Source organism: Colossoma macropomum, unplaced genomic scaffold (genome assembly GCF_904425465.1).
Source record: "Colossoma macropomum unplaced genomic scaffold, Colossoma_macropomum, whole genome shotgun sequence".
Lineage (NCBI taxonomy): Eukaryota > Metazoa > Chordata > Actinopteri > Characiformes > Serrasalmidae > Colossoma > Colossoma macropomum.
The window spans coordinates 274,310-289,521 of NW_023494786.1; the positions used below are offsets into that span (position 1 = coordinate 274,310).

General features: G+C 39.1%; 1 protein-coding gene across 1 annotated transcript in view; it reads left to right on the top strand.

Annotated features, from left to right (window-relative positions):
- The window catches only part of LOC118797857 (mitogen-activated protein kinase kinase kinase kinase 5-like), a 62,383-nt gene that overhangs the window by 32,199 nt on the left and 14,972 nt on the right, over window positions 1-15,212 (top strand). The window contains exons 10-24 of the mRNA XM_036557140.1: window positions 1,862-1,924; window positions 2,201-2,282; window positions 2,816-2,932; window positions 4,080-4,161; window positions 4,257-4,315; window positions 4,943-5,007; window positions 5,685-5,726; window positions 6,419-6,439; window positions 7,464-7,509; window positions 7,874-8,042; window positions 9,072-9,172; window positions 9,946-9,987; window positions 11,136-11,214; window positions 11,337-11,413; window positions 14,968-15,028. Of these exons, the coding sequence (XP_036413033.1) occupies window positions 1,862-1,924; window positions 2,201-2,282; window positions 2,816-2,932; window positions 4,080-4,161; window positions 4,257-4,315; window positions 4,943-5,007; window positions 5,685-5,726; window positions 6,419-6,439; window positions 7,464-7,509; window positions 7,874-8,042; window positions 9,072-9,172; window positions 9,946-9,987; window positions 11,136-11,214; window positions 11,337-11,413; window positions 14,968-15,028 (1,106 nt within the window). The remainder of the gene's footprint in view (window positions 1-1,861; window positions 1,925-2,200; window positions 2,283-2,815; window positions 2,933-4,079; window positions 4,162-4,256; window positions 4,316-4,942; window positions 5,008-5,684; window positions 5,727-6,418; window positions 6,440-7,463; window positions 7,510-7,873; window positions 8,043-9,071; window positions 9,173-9,945; window positions 9,988-11,135; window positions 11,215-11,336; window positions 11,414-14,967; window positions 15,029-15,212) is intronic.

The following is a 15,212-nucleotide window of genomic DNA, read 5'->3' on the forward strand; positions in this document are numbered from 1 at the left end:
TTAATGGGCTGCGTACATGGTACTATACAGCACCAAAAAGGGTTCCATATAGCATTAAAAAGGGTTCTGCTATCGTTACCATGTCAAGCTTGTAACAATAGAAGGTACTATTTAGAACAATTGTCAGAAAGGTTATATACAGGACAATATACAACACATTCAATAACCACTTCACCATGCAAAGAACCATTTAAGCATGCATGGTTCTAAATCAAATCATCTCCTTTACTGAAGAACCTTTGAGGAACCATTTCTCAGAGTGTAGGGGTCCTTGAACTTTCAATGTTCTGTAAACACCACGCATCTGTACGTCACCACATCACTGTACGCTCACACACTCACACACACACATGCAGCGTCTTTCCCCAGCCTCCCACACGGTGATGTCATACATGTGTGTAAAGGAGACCAAACAGGTGAGGACATTCCAACACACACGCACACACACATACACACACACACACACACACACACACACAACAAAGACACACACAGAAACTTTTGTTTCATTTTGTTCCAGACACAATCGCACCCACCAACATCTGACCTCACACTGTACGTACTCAGTGGAACAATGACCTGCATTCAGTCACTCATAAGAGCCCAGCAGAACTGATCTAGGATAAGCTTTCACTTTCTAACTAAGGCAGGCACATCAGTGGTCCGCCAGTGTGTGCACAGGGCCGTTTCAGTGCCCACGGAAATGGCTCAAAAAAGTATTTATTTATTAATTTAATTAGATAAAATAAACATTTAAATTTGAAGTGTTAAATTAACAATGTAAACAAAAAAGGAACATGGAACCAAAACGATAATCGGATTTGCTACGACAAGGTAACACGTATGGTGTCCTTGAGGCTAAAGCTTTAGCATTAGCTACAAAACAGTAGCTATGTTAGCCCAGCTAGAATCACCTTAACCAATAATTGATACTGCTAACGTTAGAAATGAAGGCTAAGTTAAAGCCTTAACTGATAATCATTCTGAGTGCTAACAATAGCAAGGTATGCTCATGAAATGCTACATTCATTGATTGCATGCAGCAAACACTCGTGGCAGACAGCTACAAACACTGGACATGTAATGTAGACAATATCTGCCCTTTCAGTGTAAATGCTTGCGTTTGTATAAATACTTAGGTATATATTTGGTGTAGATGTTAACTGTGCTGTTTATGTTTGTATGCATATCTAAGTATAAATTTGGTGTGGATGTTAACTGTGCTGTTTGTGTTTGTATGCATATCTAAGTATAAATTTGGTGTAGATGTTAACTGTGCTAATGTAATTAAGTATAAATTTGGTGTAGATGTTAACTGTGCTGTGTTGTGCGAAATGTTTGTGTTTGTGTGCATAATTGGGTATACATTTGGTGTAGATATTAACTGTGCTAATGTAATTAAGTATAAAGTTGGTGTAGATGTTAACTGTGCTGTGTTGTGCGAAATGTTTGTGTTTGTGTGCATAATTGGGTATACATTTGGTGTAGATATTAACTGTGCTAATGTAATTAAGTATAAAGTTGGTGTAGATGTTAACTGTGCTGTGTTGTGTGAAATGTTTGTGTTTGTGTGCATAATTGGATATAAATTTGGTGTAGATGTTAACTGTGCTGTGTTGTGTTGAATATTTGAATAATTGGGTATAAATGTGGTGTAGATGTTAACTGTGCTGTGTTGTGTGAAATGTGTGTGTTTGTGTGCATAATTGGGTATAAATTTGGTGTAGATATTAACTGTGCTAATGTAATTAAGTATAAATTTGGTGTAGATGTTAACTGTGCTATGTTGTGTTAAATGTTTGTGTTCATATGCATAACTTGTATAAATTTGCTCACTGTGCTGTGTTGTGCTGTGTTATAGGGTGTTGTTTCTCATGTCTAAGAGTGGATACCAGCCTCCAAAACTCAAAGACAAGTCTAAGTGGTGAGCCGACTTCTTTCCTTTATTATAACATCATAAGCCTTCAGTGGAAATGTCTACCGTAATGTGTGTGTCAAATGTTGACCAGATGTTCTTAGACGTCCAGTAAAATGAACTAACGTTCTTTACAGGTTTAGAAGGCTTTCTTTAATAGAAAGAGAAAGCTTTTGGTTAAGGTTAAGGTTGGGGTGATTACAGTAACATCAGAGTCAGTGTAAATGCTCACAATGCAGTAGTTAATACGTTAATATGTAACGTGCGTGTTGGTATGTTTTCCAGGTCTACCATGTTTTATAACTTTGTGAAGGCGATGCTCATCAGGAACCCCAAAAAGAGACCAAGCGCCAAGAAGATGCTCTCAGTGAGTACATCCACACCAAACTTTGGGTGAAATTTGGGTCCAGACCCATGATAATGTATAAAATGATATGGCATAATAAATTAACCAGCTGCCCAAGTTCAAAGGGCCGATATTATGGAGAACCGACATTTTCTATTTTTTTCAACTAAAAGTGTTGATCTAGTATCTAAACACGGTTAAAGTTATAAAACATGCTGTTCGTGTACATTTTAAGGAAACTAATTGGCAAAAACAGCTAGTTTTAAATTTTGTGATGTCACAAAAACCAACACATATACATAAATCAGCCTGCAGCGGTTAAGCCCCGCCCACTCACGCTGAAGTTATAAGGAGTGTTTCATCTTGGGTAGCTTTTTGAATGAGGCGCAATACAAGGCAGCCAATCAGAAAGGAGCTCTTTTACATATATCAGTCTTAAAGGCACTGTAACAAAAGCATGTTTACTTTGAGGTCGTAGTTTGGAGCGAACAATAGCCAGAGGCCTTATCTCTCTCTCTCTCTGTCTCTCTCTCTCTCTCTCTCTCTTTCATCAGCACCTATTTGTGACCCAGCCATGTTTGAGGCAGGAGTTAACCCTCGAACTCCTGGACAAACTGCGGCATCCTGAGAAACTGAAAGAATGTATACAAACAGATGATGAAGACATAGAGGTACCCTCCACACTCTTTACATCTAAAATGACCCATACTTTAGTGTCCAGATGAACCAGAGGTCTGGATTTGGAATCCTTAGAACTGGAGCTATGAGGCTAATGTAGCTAATGAGTAATGCGTATACCCATTATTAAGGAATCTCTAATAGACTTTATTATGAGGCTTCTGACACTGTAGCTAAAGGCAGAAGCAGCTGCCACCTTCAAAGCCTGAATTCTATCCATATGTTTGTCCATTTCTACAAAAATAGACCACTAAACACGTCTTGGTTGATTTTGGATGAGGGGAAAATTGTGTACAGCTGATTTTGTTGTTGAGTCATTTATTTGAATGATTCAGCTGGCTTTACAGGGTGAAACTTTCACACAACTAGTTGCATGTTGTGTGTGAGTTGCTTGCAACTTGATGGTTACACAAAGCAATTCCACAACAATCAAAGCTGCCAGCAACACATACAGTTACTCCAGTAGCCAAATTAGCAGCTCATATTTTGATCATGTGATTCATTACTGTTGTTTTGATTGGCTGTTTCGTGAAGTTGAGACACTTGCAACCGTTGCGGCTGAGTTTCAAATGAGTTGCAGGGTGCTGTACTATGACATTGTACTCAAGCGCAATTTAGTTTTATTTAGTTGCATAAAAGTTTCACAGCCAGCCAGTTGACCAGCCAGCTTGAAAGTCGTTCTCTACCCTCTTAAAAAATGTGGTTCTTCAAGGGTTCAATGGTTCTGTATAGAACAATGAACACTCAGATAACCATTTGCATGCTTAAATGGTTCTTTGCATGGTGAAATAGTTCTTTAGATTGATGGAGAATGTGTTGTGTATGGTTCTATACAGCACCATAAAGGGTTCTGCTATTGTTATGATGTCAGGGTTGCAACAGTAACAGAACCATTTTGGTGCTAGATAGAACCACTTTCAAAAATGTTCTATATAGAACCATGTACAACACACTCTCCCTCAATCTGAAGAACATTTCACCATGCAAAGAACCATTTAATCATGCAAATGGTTCTCAGAGTGTTCATGGTTCTATGTAGAACTGCTGTCTTTACTAAAGAACCCTTAAAGAACCATGTTTTTTAAGACTGTAGTTGTACTTCATATGTAATGAATTCCTATAACTGATATAATCTCACAGATGACGGTGCCAAACTCTCTCAGACGAATTCACTCAATAAACAGACACAACCAGGCCGAGAGGACCAACTCTGACATCAGCCGTAAGAGTTTATCCCTTTCTCTCCCTCTCTCTCTCTCTCTCTTTCTCTCCCTCTCTCTCTCTCTATCATTTTAAACCATGTTCCCTCTGTTTCAGTGGATCAGATCTACACACAGAGACCAGTGAGCCGAAAACAGGAATCGTCAGATGGGACGGTAAGTGGGTGTACTTGAGTCTTTTAATGATGTAAATAATTTCCTCACACACACACACATATGTGTGTGTGTGTGTGTGTGTGTGTGTATATATATATATATATATAAGCTGAATTTATACATATAGACGTGCAAATAAATATATATAGTCATATGCAAAAGTTTTAACATCCCCATTTTGGTTGATTTTCTAAGTGAAAATAAGTGAACACATCCTCTACAGACACACTTTTGCACATTTTAATGCACATTTACTGTTTATTTGCTGAATTAAACATAATGGGGAAAATAAATCTTGAAATATAAAACGTGCTGTAACTTTTGCACAGGCCACATTTTTTTCCAAAAACATTAAATTCAGCAAAAAAAAACAAAAACAGTAACTGTGTATTACAATGTGCAGAAGTGTGTCTCTGTAGAGGGGTGTGTTCACTTTTTACACTTTAACAACAACATGAAATACGACCAAGGGTGCCAAAATTTTTGCGCACGACTGTGTCTATCCACCTGTCTATATTGTAGCATGTTTGAGAAACGTTTTTTGCTATGTATATATATATAGTTTGAATGTTCCGATGCATTTTTACACCAATACTGGACACGTATATATTTCTTCCCTCTGTACAGTTACGGCCCACAATTCAATGTCAGTGGGTGGGCTCTCCAGACACCCCACCCAAAGGCCCAGTCAGGTAAGTGCTGCTGTCCTAAAAAAAAAAAAACTTCCTTAGAACAATGGAATTTGCATTATAGCTGTATGAGTGGAGAAAAGAACGTATTTATTACTGTCAGTAATTCAGTATGTTTATTTTCCTTGTGTTTTAGCCAACCAAAGAGTGTATATATCATATGTATCATATATACAGTCAATAATTGTATATATCATATACACCATGTATACAGCAATGAGTGTATATATCATATATCATGTATACAGTCAATTAGTGTACATATCATATATATCATACATACAGTCAGTGGTTCAGCTCCTCCATGATTGGAGGATCTCGAGGGGAACTGAAGCTCCACCAAGCTGCTGCTTATGTCAGTTTGCTGCTCATTGATTTATCCATAGTCCTGTGTCTGTCCAGTGTATCCTGCTGAAGCTGCTGAAGGTTTCCCTTTAAAAGACATTCAAAACCTGTATTTGAATGTTTCTGAGTCACCAGTTCCCTCATAGAAACATACAGTGTGCTGCAGCTGGGCTTCAGCCTGCACCACTACAGACGGGTGGAAGAGCAAAACGAGGAACGTGTGTTAATGTTGTCAAGAAAAAATAGTGCTGTTAGCTATTAGCATTAGTAATGCATTAACTTTGACTGCCCCAACATATAACAATACACATAATTATATACTGTCTTGTTCACAGGAACGACAGCACAGACTCAGACGACTACGACGATGTGGAAATGTAAGAGTTGATCCAGCTTTAAAACCCAAATCTTCACTTGAATGAATTTGAACAAAAAACCTGAACGCTTTTAGAGTTAGCATTAGCTGAATGAGATCGTTCTGATGCTCCTCACTAGATCTGCATTTATTGTGTTCTTTTAAACGATAAAGATCTCTGATATTTTGAAAACAACTAAGCAAATGAAAAATGTTACATATTTGGAGCAAGAGGGAACATAATTGGCTCTCTATGAACCATTAACCTAAATTATGAATCTGTCCAAGCTCCGCCCACAAGCGTGTTACTACATTGTTACTTCACTGAGTGCGTTTACATGCACTTAATAATCCGATCATAATTGGATTTCTGCAGTTATTTGATTATTCAAATGGTCATGTAAACACCATACTCTGAAGAAATCTGGTGAAGAGGCTGGATTTCAGCTCAGTAATCAGATTTCTCGGTGAATGCGTACTCTTACTCTGATTTCTTTCAGCTCAGTAATTAGTGAGGAGGGGTCATCACTACAGAGTAAAGATCCCATTCAACCTAATCAAACCGTACATTTCGTCAAAATGATTCAAATGATGTTTGTTCCAGATGATAAACGTCACAGAGTGTTTCACTGTAATCAAGCTTAAAGTAGCTTAACTGTGTTTATGAATTATTGCTTATTGTGAAAAGTCTCTTTTATCTGTTTCCTTCCACAGACCGGCCAGCCATTTCATGAGGTATGGCCTCAACCTGAACCACATGTCTCTCTCTCTCTCTCTCTCTCCTGTTCCTTTTTCCTCTCTCTCCTTCTCTCTCCCTCTCCTGCTCTTTCTTTTTCCCTGTCCTCTCTTTCCCTTTCTCTCTTTCTCTCGCATTTTCTCCCCCTTTCTGTTTCTCTTTCTATTTCTTTTTCCTTCTCTACTCCCTCTTCTCTTTCTCTCTCTCTCTCTCCTCTTTCTCATCATCCTTCTTTTTCCCTCTCTCTCTTTCTCTCTCCCTCTCCTGCACTCTCTCACTTTCTTTTCCTGTCTTTGGCCTTCTCTCTCTCCCTCTGTTCTCTTTTTCTGTCTCGCTATCTTTTTCTTCCCCTCTCTCTCTCTCTCTCTCATGTCTCTCGCTCTCTATTTCTTTTTCTTTCCTCTCTCTCTCTCTCTCTCACACACACACACATCCTGTCTCTCTCTGTCTCACACCCTCTTTTTCCCGTCTCCCTCTCTCTCTCTTTCTCTCTGACTCTCTTTTTCTCCGCCTCTCTTTTTTGCTTTTTTATTCCCCTCTCTTTTTCTTTCCTCTTTTTTCTCCCCCTCTTTTTCTTTCCTGTCTCTCTCTCTCTCTCTGACTGTCTCACACCCTCCTTTGTCTCTGTCTCTCTGTCTCACACCCTCCCCCCTCTGTCTCCCTCTCTCTTTTTCTCCCCCTCTTTTTCTTTCCTCTCTCTCTATTTCTTTCCTGTCTCTCACTCTTTCTCTCTCTGTCTCACACCCTCCTTTGTCTCTGTCTCACACCTTCTTTTTCCTGTCTTCCTCTCTTTCTTTTTCTCCCCCTCTATTTCTTTCTTCTGTCTCTCTCTCTCTCTGTCTCTGTCTCACACCCTCCTTTGTCTCTGTCTCACACCCTCCTTTGTCTCTGTCTCACACCCTCCCCCCCGTCTCACACCTTCTTTTGTCCTGTCTCCCTCTCTCTCTTTCTGTCTCTGTCTTTTTCTCCACCTCTCTCTCTCTGTCTCACTCTCTCTCTCACTCTCTCTCTCTCCCTCCACAGTAGCACACTGCCTGTTGGTGATGTTCCTCCTCCTCTTCCTCCAAAGGTAAGTCTGATCACACCACTATTTACAGCATGAACATGATTACAGATTAAAGGGGAATTTCACCAATTTTTCAAAATTTCTCCAAAGCTTAGTTGTTAAGATGTAAACAGTCATGGTGTGAAAAGCTTCTCTATTCTCGAGACAGAACTGTATGCAGTGCTGTTGAAGGGAACCGGACGTCTGACGCCTTTAAACGTTTTGAATCTGAATTTGTGTTTGATTCGTGTTCTCAGTTATCAGGGCTCTGCACTTCTGGCAGCTTTGGTGATGTTTGGTCACAGCAGTGATGATGTAATATGGACAGTTAGAGATGTGTGTGTACAGTTAACAGGCGGTTTTGACGTGTGTGTGTGTGTGTGTTCAGCCGAAGATCCGCAGCAGTTCGGAGGAGAGCATGGCTGGAGACGACGATCGCAGCAGAGCTCCGAGTCTCTACGCTCTGGCTCCAGCGCCGCTGCTCAGAACGTCCAGCGGAACACACACGCACAGTCGGCCAGTGCCGCGCCCGCGGTCCGTCCGCAACGTCAACTCAGGTGAGTCACACAGAACATGTCTTACATGATCACTGCCTTACTGCATGGACTAATATTGTTAACCAAAGCATCAGCAATTATTAATAATAATCATAATAATAATAATGATAGACTAGAATAGTGCTGTGCTATGGTATCCCAAATTGTTGCAAGGGTGTTGCTAAGGTGTTGCTAGGTCGTTACAACCATATCGTTGAGCAAAGCTTCAGCAATAATAATAATAATAATAATAATAATAATAATAATAATAGTAATAATAACAATAATAATAATAATAATAATAATAATAATAATAACAATAATAATAATAATAATAATAGACTAGAATGGTACCGTGCTATGGTATCCCAAATGGCTGCAAGGGTGTTGCTAAGTGATTGCTAGGCAGTGTACTAGGCTGTTTTTAGGCAGTTTCTATGCTATGCCAGGTGGTTGCTAGGGTATAGCTAGGCTGTTGCTATGGTAGCCCATGTGGTTGTTAGGATCTTGCTAGGGTGGTTGCTATGGTATTCCATACAGTTTCTAGGGTGTTGCTAAGTTGTTACAACCACATCGTTAACCAAAGCATCAGCAATAATAATAATAATAATAATAATAGTAAAAGATTAGAATGCTGTGCTATGGCATCCTAAATGGTTGAAAGGGTGTTGCTAGGTGGTTGCTTGGGTGTTGCTAGGCAGTGTGCTACAGTTGGGTGGTTTCTATGGTATGCCAGGTGGTTGCTAGGTGGTTGCTATGGTATCCTTGGTTGTTATGATCTTGCTAGAAAATTTGTGCATAATGTAAAAGCCAGCTGATGATTTCAAATGATGTAAAAACAAATGGGCATTGCGAGTTCCATCCCTAGTGATGCTACAGCCGTCTGTGGCTGGGAGTCCAAGACAGCACAACTGGCCTCGCTATTTGGGTGGGTAGGATGGCTCCCCACCCCCCACCCCCACCACTCAGCACAATGCTAGCCAGCACAGGCGTCTGTTAGCTGAGACGTAAGTCCTTAACGTGTCTGTTTGTGTGTTTGTGTTCTGGCAGACCCCTCCACGTTCTCAGGTTTTAGGTCAGATCCTGTGGATCCACAGCAGCCTCCTGAACTACCGCCCAAAAAAGACAGGCGGCGCAGACAGCCTGCTAAGGTAATGCTTCATATAAGTGCATCTCTGCAACTAGTGAGGCCCCAGTATGATCCAACACACACTAACACACCACCACACTGCCCTGTGGAGGTCCTGACCATTGAAGAACAGGGCGCAGAGAAACAGATGGACTCCAGTCTGTAACTGTAGAACTATAGAGTGAAACTATATGGTCAGAGGAGCTGATAAGATGGACAGTGAGTGTAGAAACAAGGAGGTGGTCATAATGTTATGGCTGATCAGCTGACTCACTGGCCACTTTATTAAAAACACCCTACCTTGTGCTTCCACTTACTGGCCATTTTATTAGAAACACCCACCTTGTGCTTCCACTTACTGGCCACTTTATTAGAAACACCTACCTTGAGCTTCCACTTTTTGTCCACTTTATTAGAAACACAGTCTTTTCCTGCACAGTTCATCAGCCCTCCTCATCCCTGTTGATCAGTGGTCAGTTTCTGACCACATGGCCACTGTTGACCAGATATTCTTTAGATGGTGGTCCATTCTCAGCACAGCAGTGATCCTGACATAGTAATGTGTGTAGTGCTGTTATGAATGTATCAGACACAGCAGTGTTTCTGGGGTGTTTACACACGTCAGTGTCTCTGCTGGGTCAAGAGAGGCAAATATATGCAGCCAAGAGAGGCTGTGTGGTTTGACGCTGACCACTGATGAAGACATATATATACATTGTTGTTCTTATCTGCGTAAGAACAGTTTGTTTTGATGCTAAGGCTGCATTTGTGCTGAGTTATTTTCTTCACTGGCAGAGCCCACCTGAATGTGCCAGTCCACTACAGAAGAAGCCGCCGGTACGAATGACTTTATTTCCTTTTCTTGCTCATTTACTTACTTGAATTGGTCCAAAATGACTTCATTAATCTGATGACTTTAATGTAAATGAAGCATAAAGAAACTGTTTTGGAGATTCAAGGTTCTTGTACGACACTTTAGCCCAATCCCATTTCTCATTTTTACCCCTACCCCTTGTTTTCGAGTGTCTCCTTGCCCTTTGGAACTGAGTTACAGGGGTAGTGGTTGAAATATTCCCTCTGAAATGGGACCCTCAAATAAAAAGAGGATCACTTCATTAACAGCTACCAGCACTGCTCTGTAGGCGACCCTGCCAGTCTGCAGTGACAGCAGAGGAGGGTGAAGTTCAGCTCCTCACTGCTGGGCTTTAGTTACATTTAGGGAATCATATGCCTTCAAAGAGGGGGGCAATTATTTATTATCACCCACCCCTAATTCTTCAGTGATATGAAGCTGAAGTCAGAAATTCACCAGCTTCTTGTTCAAATTTTCCTGTTCCACCTTAAATGGAGCAGCTGTTACAATCTGGCGCTTCAGGCATCAGAACTGCTGGATCATTTAAGGTGGGATGGCAAGTTTAGCTAGCTAGCTACCGAGACATTAGCATGCTATTAGCGTTTTTAATGCTTGTTATGAAGAAAACGACCATGATACACTAAAACGACATTAAACTAAGAAAATACTACGGCATATCGTAAATTTTAACAGAGAAAATTCTCACATTTGTGGGTTTCTTTGGTCTCTTGTTCTCCGTCTCGCCGGTTTTTCTTTTTTTCTCATAACTCTCTGTTTGGAGTCTCTGAAAAACCTCCATTTGGAGGGTCATGTAGCCCCAACACTTCACCCTACCCCTCTATCTCAACAAGAATCGGGACACCCTACCCCTAGACGTGAACGCGCAAAACAGAGGGCTAAGGGCTCAGTGGTAGAGGCGAGAGATGAAATGGAATTGGGCCTTGTGCAGTGATTTTTCTTTTCACGTTTGCTCTTATCTGTAACCGCTCTTTAGATTTGATAAAAAGCATGTTTAAAAGGTTGTTATGGTGATTATACTGTACTCAGTTCAGCATAACGGGTAAAAAAAAGTGTAGTCAGAAATACCAAATGCTGTTTATACTGACAGATTTCATTCATTCTGCTTTATCAGATATTCTTTAAGAAGGTGTTCCACGGCTGTCCTTTAAAAATCAACTGCTCCACGACGTGGGACCACCCCACCACCAAAGGTGCAGCGCTTCACACCTGTGCAGTTCCACTGGAATTAGATTACAAATGCTGATCGACATAGCTTTGACAGTTATGCACTGTTTATAACAGTCTCTCTCTCTTTCTCTCTCTCTCTTTCTAGACCACCACCTGATCCTGGGGGCTGACGAAGGAATTTTTACGTTAAACCTTAACAGCTCTGAGGCCACAATTGAGCTGGTGAGAGCCTCAAACACACAGCTTCAGTTTCACTAAATGCTCCAGTCACGTCTATTTTTAAAGAGCCTAATTACATAAATGCTAACTATCAATCAAGAACTACTCTTTCAGTAGTTCCTGACTGATTCTTTAAAGCTGTTTCAGTAGTTCCTGACTGATTTGTTAAAGCTGTTTCAGTAGTTCCTGACTGATTTGTTAAAGCTGTTTCAGTAGTTCCTGACTGATTCTTTAAAGCTGTTTCAGTAGTTCCTGACTGATTTGTTAAAGCTGTTTCAGTAGTTCCAGACTGATTCTTTAAAGCTGTTTCAGCAGTTCCTGACTGATTCTTTAAAGCTGTTTCAGTAGTTCCTGATTGATTCTTTAAAGCAGTTTCAGTAGCTTCTGATTGATTCTTTCATGCTGTTTCAGTAGTTCCTGATTGATTCTTTAATGTTGTTTCAGTAGTTCCTGATTGATTCTTTAATGTTGTTTCAGTAGTTTCTGATTGATTCTTTAAAGCTGTTTCAGTAGTTCCGGATTGATTCTTTAATGCTTTTTCAGTAGTTCCTGATTGATTCTTTAAAGATGTTTCAGTAGTTCCTGATTGATTCTTTAAAGATGTTTCAGTAGTTCCTGACTGATTCTTTAAAGCTGTTTCAGTAGTTCCTGATTGATTCTTTAAAGCTGTTTCAGTAGTTCCTGACTGATTCTTTAAAGCTGTTTCAGCGGTTCCTGATTGGAGCTTTAAAACTAATAAAGTAGTTACCGATTGATTCCTTAATGCTGTGTCAGTAGTTCCTGATTGCTCTTTAATGCTGTTTCAGTGGTTCCCGATTGATCTTTAAAGATGTTTCAGTAGTTTCTGATTGATTCTTTAAAGCTGTTTTAGTAGTTCCTGACTGATTTTTTAAAGCTGTTTCAGTAGTTCCTGACTGATTTGTTAAAGCTGTTTCAGTACTTCCTGATTGATTCTTTAAAGCTGTTTCAGAAGTTCCTGACTGATTTGTTAAAGCTGTTTCAGTAGTTCCAGACTGATTCTTTAATGCTGTTTCAGTAGTTCCTGATTGATTCTTTAAAGCTGTTTCAGTAGCTTCTGATTGATTCTTTAATGCTGTTTCAGTAGTTCCTGATTGATTCTTTAATGTTGTTTCAGTAGTTTCTGATTGATTCTTTAAAGCTGTTTCAGTAGTTCCGGATTGATTCTTTAATGCTTTTTCAGTAGTTCCCAATTGATTCTTTAAAGATGTTTCAGTGGTTCCTGACTGATTCTTTAAAGCTGTTTCAGTAGTTCCTGACTGATTCTTTAAAGCTGTTTCAGTAGTTCCTGACTGATTTGTTAAAGCTGTTTCAGTAGTTCCTGACTGATTCTTTAATGCTGTTTCAGTAGTTCCTGACTGATTCTTTAAAGCTGTTTCAGTAGTTCCAGACTGATTCTTTAATGCTGTTTCAGTAGTTCCTGACTGATTTGTTAAAGCTGTTTCAGTAGTTCCTGACTGATTCTTTAATGCTGTTTCAGTACTTCCTGATTGATTCTTTAAAGCTGTTTCAGTAGTTCCTGACTGATTCTTTAAAGCTGTTTCAGCAGTTCCTGACTGATTCTTTAATGTTGTTTCAGTAGTTTCTGATTGATTCTTTAAAGCTGTTTCAGTAGTTCCGGATTGATTCTTTAATGCTGTTTCAGTAGTTCCTGATTGATTCTTTAAAGCTGTTTCAGTAGTTCCTGATTGATTCTTTAAAGCTGTTTCAGTACTTCCTGACTGATTCTTTAAAGCTGTTTCAGTAGTTCCTGATTGGAGCTTTAAAACTAATATAGTAGTTACCGATTGATTCCTTAATGCTGTGTCAGTAGTTCCTGATTGCTCTTTAATGCTGTTTCAGTGGTTCCTGATTGATCTTTAAAGATGTTTCAGTAGTTTCTGATTGATTATTTAAAGCTGTTTTAGTAGTTCCTGACTGATTTTTTAAAGCTGTTTTAGTAGTTCCTGATTTATTCTTTAAAGCTGTTTCAGTAGTTCCTGATTGATTCTTTAAAGCTGTTTCAGTAGTTCCTGATTGATTCTTTAAAGCTGTTTCAGTAGTTTCTGATTGTTCTTTAATGCTGTTTCAGTAGTTTCTGATTGTTCTTTAATGCTGTTTCAGTAGTTCCTGATTGATTCTTTAAAGCAGTTTCAGTAGTTCCTGATTGATTCTTTAAAGCTGTTTCAGTAGTTCCTGATTGATTCTTTAATGCTGTTTCAGTAGTTCCTGACTGATTTTTTAAAGCTGTTTCAGTAGTTCCAGACTGATTATTTAAAGCTGTTTCAGTACTTCCTGATTGATTCTTTAATGCTGTTTCAGTAGTTCCTGATTGATTCTTTAAAGCAGTTTCAGTAGTTCCTGACTGATTTTTAAAGCTGTTTCAGTAGTTCCTGATTGTTCTTTAATGCTGTTTCAGTAGTTCCCGATTGATCTTTAAAGATGCTTCAGTAGTTCCTGACTGATTTCTTAAAGCTGTTTCAGTAGTTCCTGACAGATTCTTTAATGCTGTTTTAGTAGTTCCCAATTGATTATTTAATGCTGTTTCAGTAGTTCCTGATTGGAGCTTTAACTGTTTCAGTAGTTCCTAATTGGAGCTTTAACTGTTTCAGTACTTCCTGATTGGAGCTTTAACTGTTTCAGTAGTTCCTGATTGATTCTTTAATGCTGTTTCAGTAGTTCCTGATTGATTCTTTAAAGCTGTGTCAGTAGTTACCAATTGATTCTTTAAAGCTGTTTCAGTAGTTCCTGATTGATTCTTTAATGCTGTTTCAGTAGTTCCAGATTGATTCTTTAAAGCTGTGTCAGTAGTTCCCAATTGATTCTTTAATGCTGTTTCAGTAGTTCCTGACTGATTATTTAAAGCTGTTTCAGTACTTCCTGATTGATTCTTTAAAACGGTTTCAGTAGTTCCTGACTGATTCTTTAAAGCTGTTTCAGTAGTTCCTGATTGATTCTTTAAAGCTGTTTCAGTACTTCCTGACTGATTCTTTAAAACAGTTTCAGTAGTTCCTGACTGATTCTTTAAAGCTGTTTCAGTACTTCCTGATTGATTCTTTAAAGCTGTTTCAGTAGTTCCTGACTGATTCTTTAAAGCTGTTTCAGTAGTTCCTGATTGATTCTTTAATGCTGTTTCAGTAGTTCCTGATTGATTCTTTAAAGCTGTTTCAGTAGTTCCCGATTGATCTTTAAAGCTGTTTCAGTAGTTCCTGATTGATTCTTTAATGTTGTTTCAGTAGTTCCTGATTGATTCTTTAAAGCTGTTTCAGTAGTTCCCGATTGATCTTTAATGCTGTTTCAGTAGTTCCTGATTGATTCTTTAAAGCTGTTTCAGTAGTTCCTGATTAATACTTTAATGCTGATTCAGTAGTTCCCGATCGGATCATTAAAGCTGCTTTGGTATTTCCTGTTTGAGGCTTTTAAAGCTCATTATTTCATTGCTGATTAAAGCTTTAAACCAGTGTATGCAGTTACTGATCATAATGCCTTAATCAGTAGTTTTATGGAATATTTCATATGGAAAAACTGAACTACTGTTCTTTCTTTTTTTTCCCCTCCAGCTTTTTCCAGGAAAGTGCACATGGGTGTACACAATCAGTGGAGTCTTAATGTCTATATCAGGTAAGACAGATGTGTCTGTGATTCCTTATGTTTACTAATCCTAATTGCCATTATGCACCAGACTCCAATGAAAACGTTAAGACTTCATTTTTTAAGAGGCAGATTGAGTCAGACTTTAAAGATCAATCACCATCAAAACTCATCCAGACGGCGTCCAGACAGACACACAGTGTTTATGAGCGCA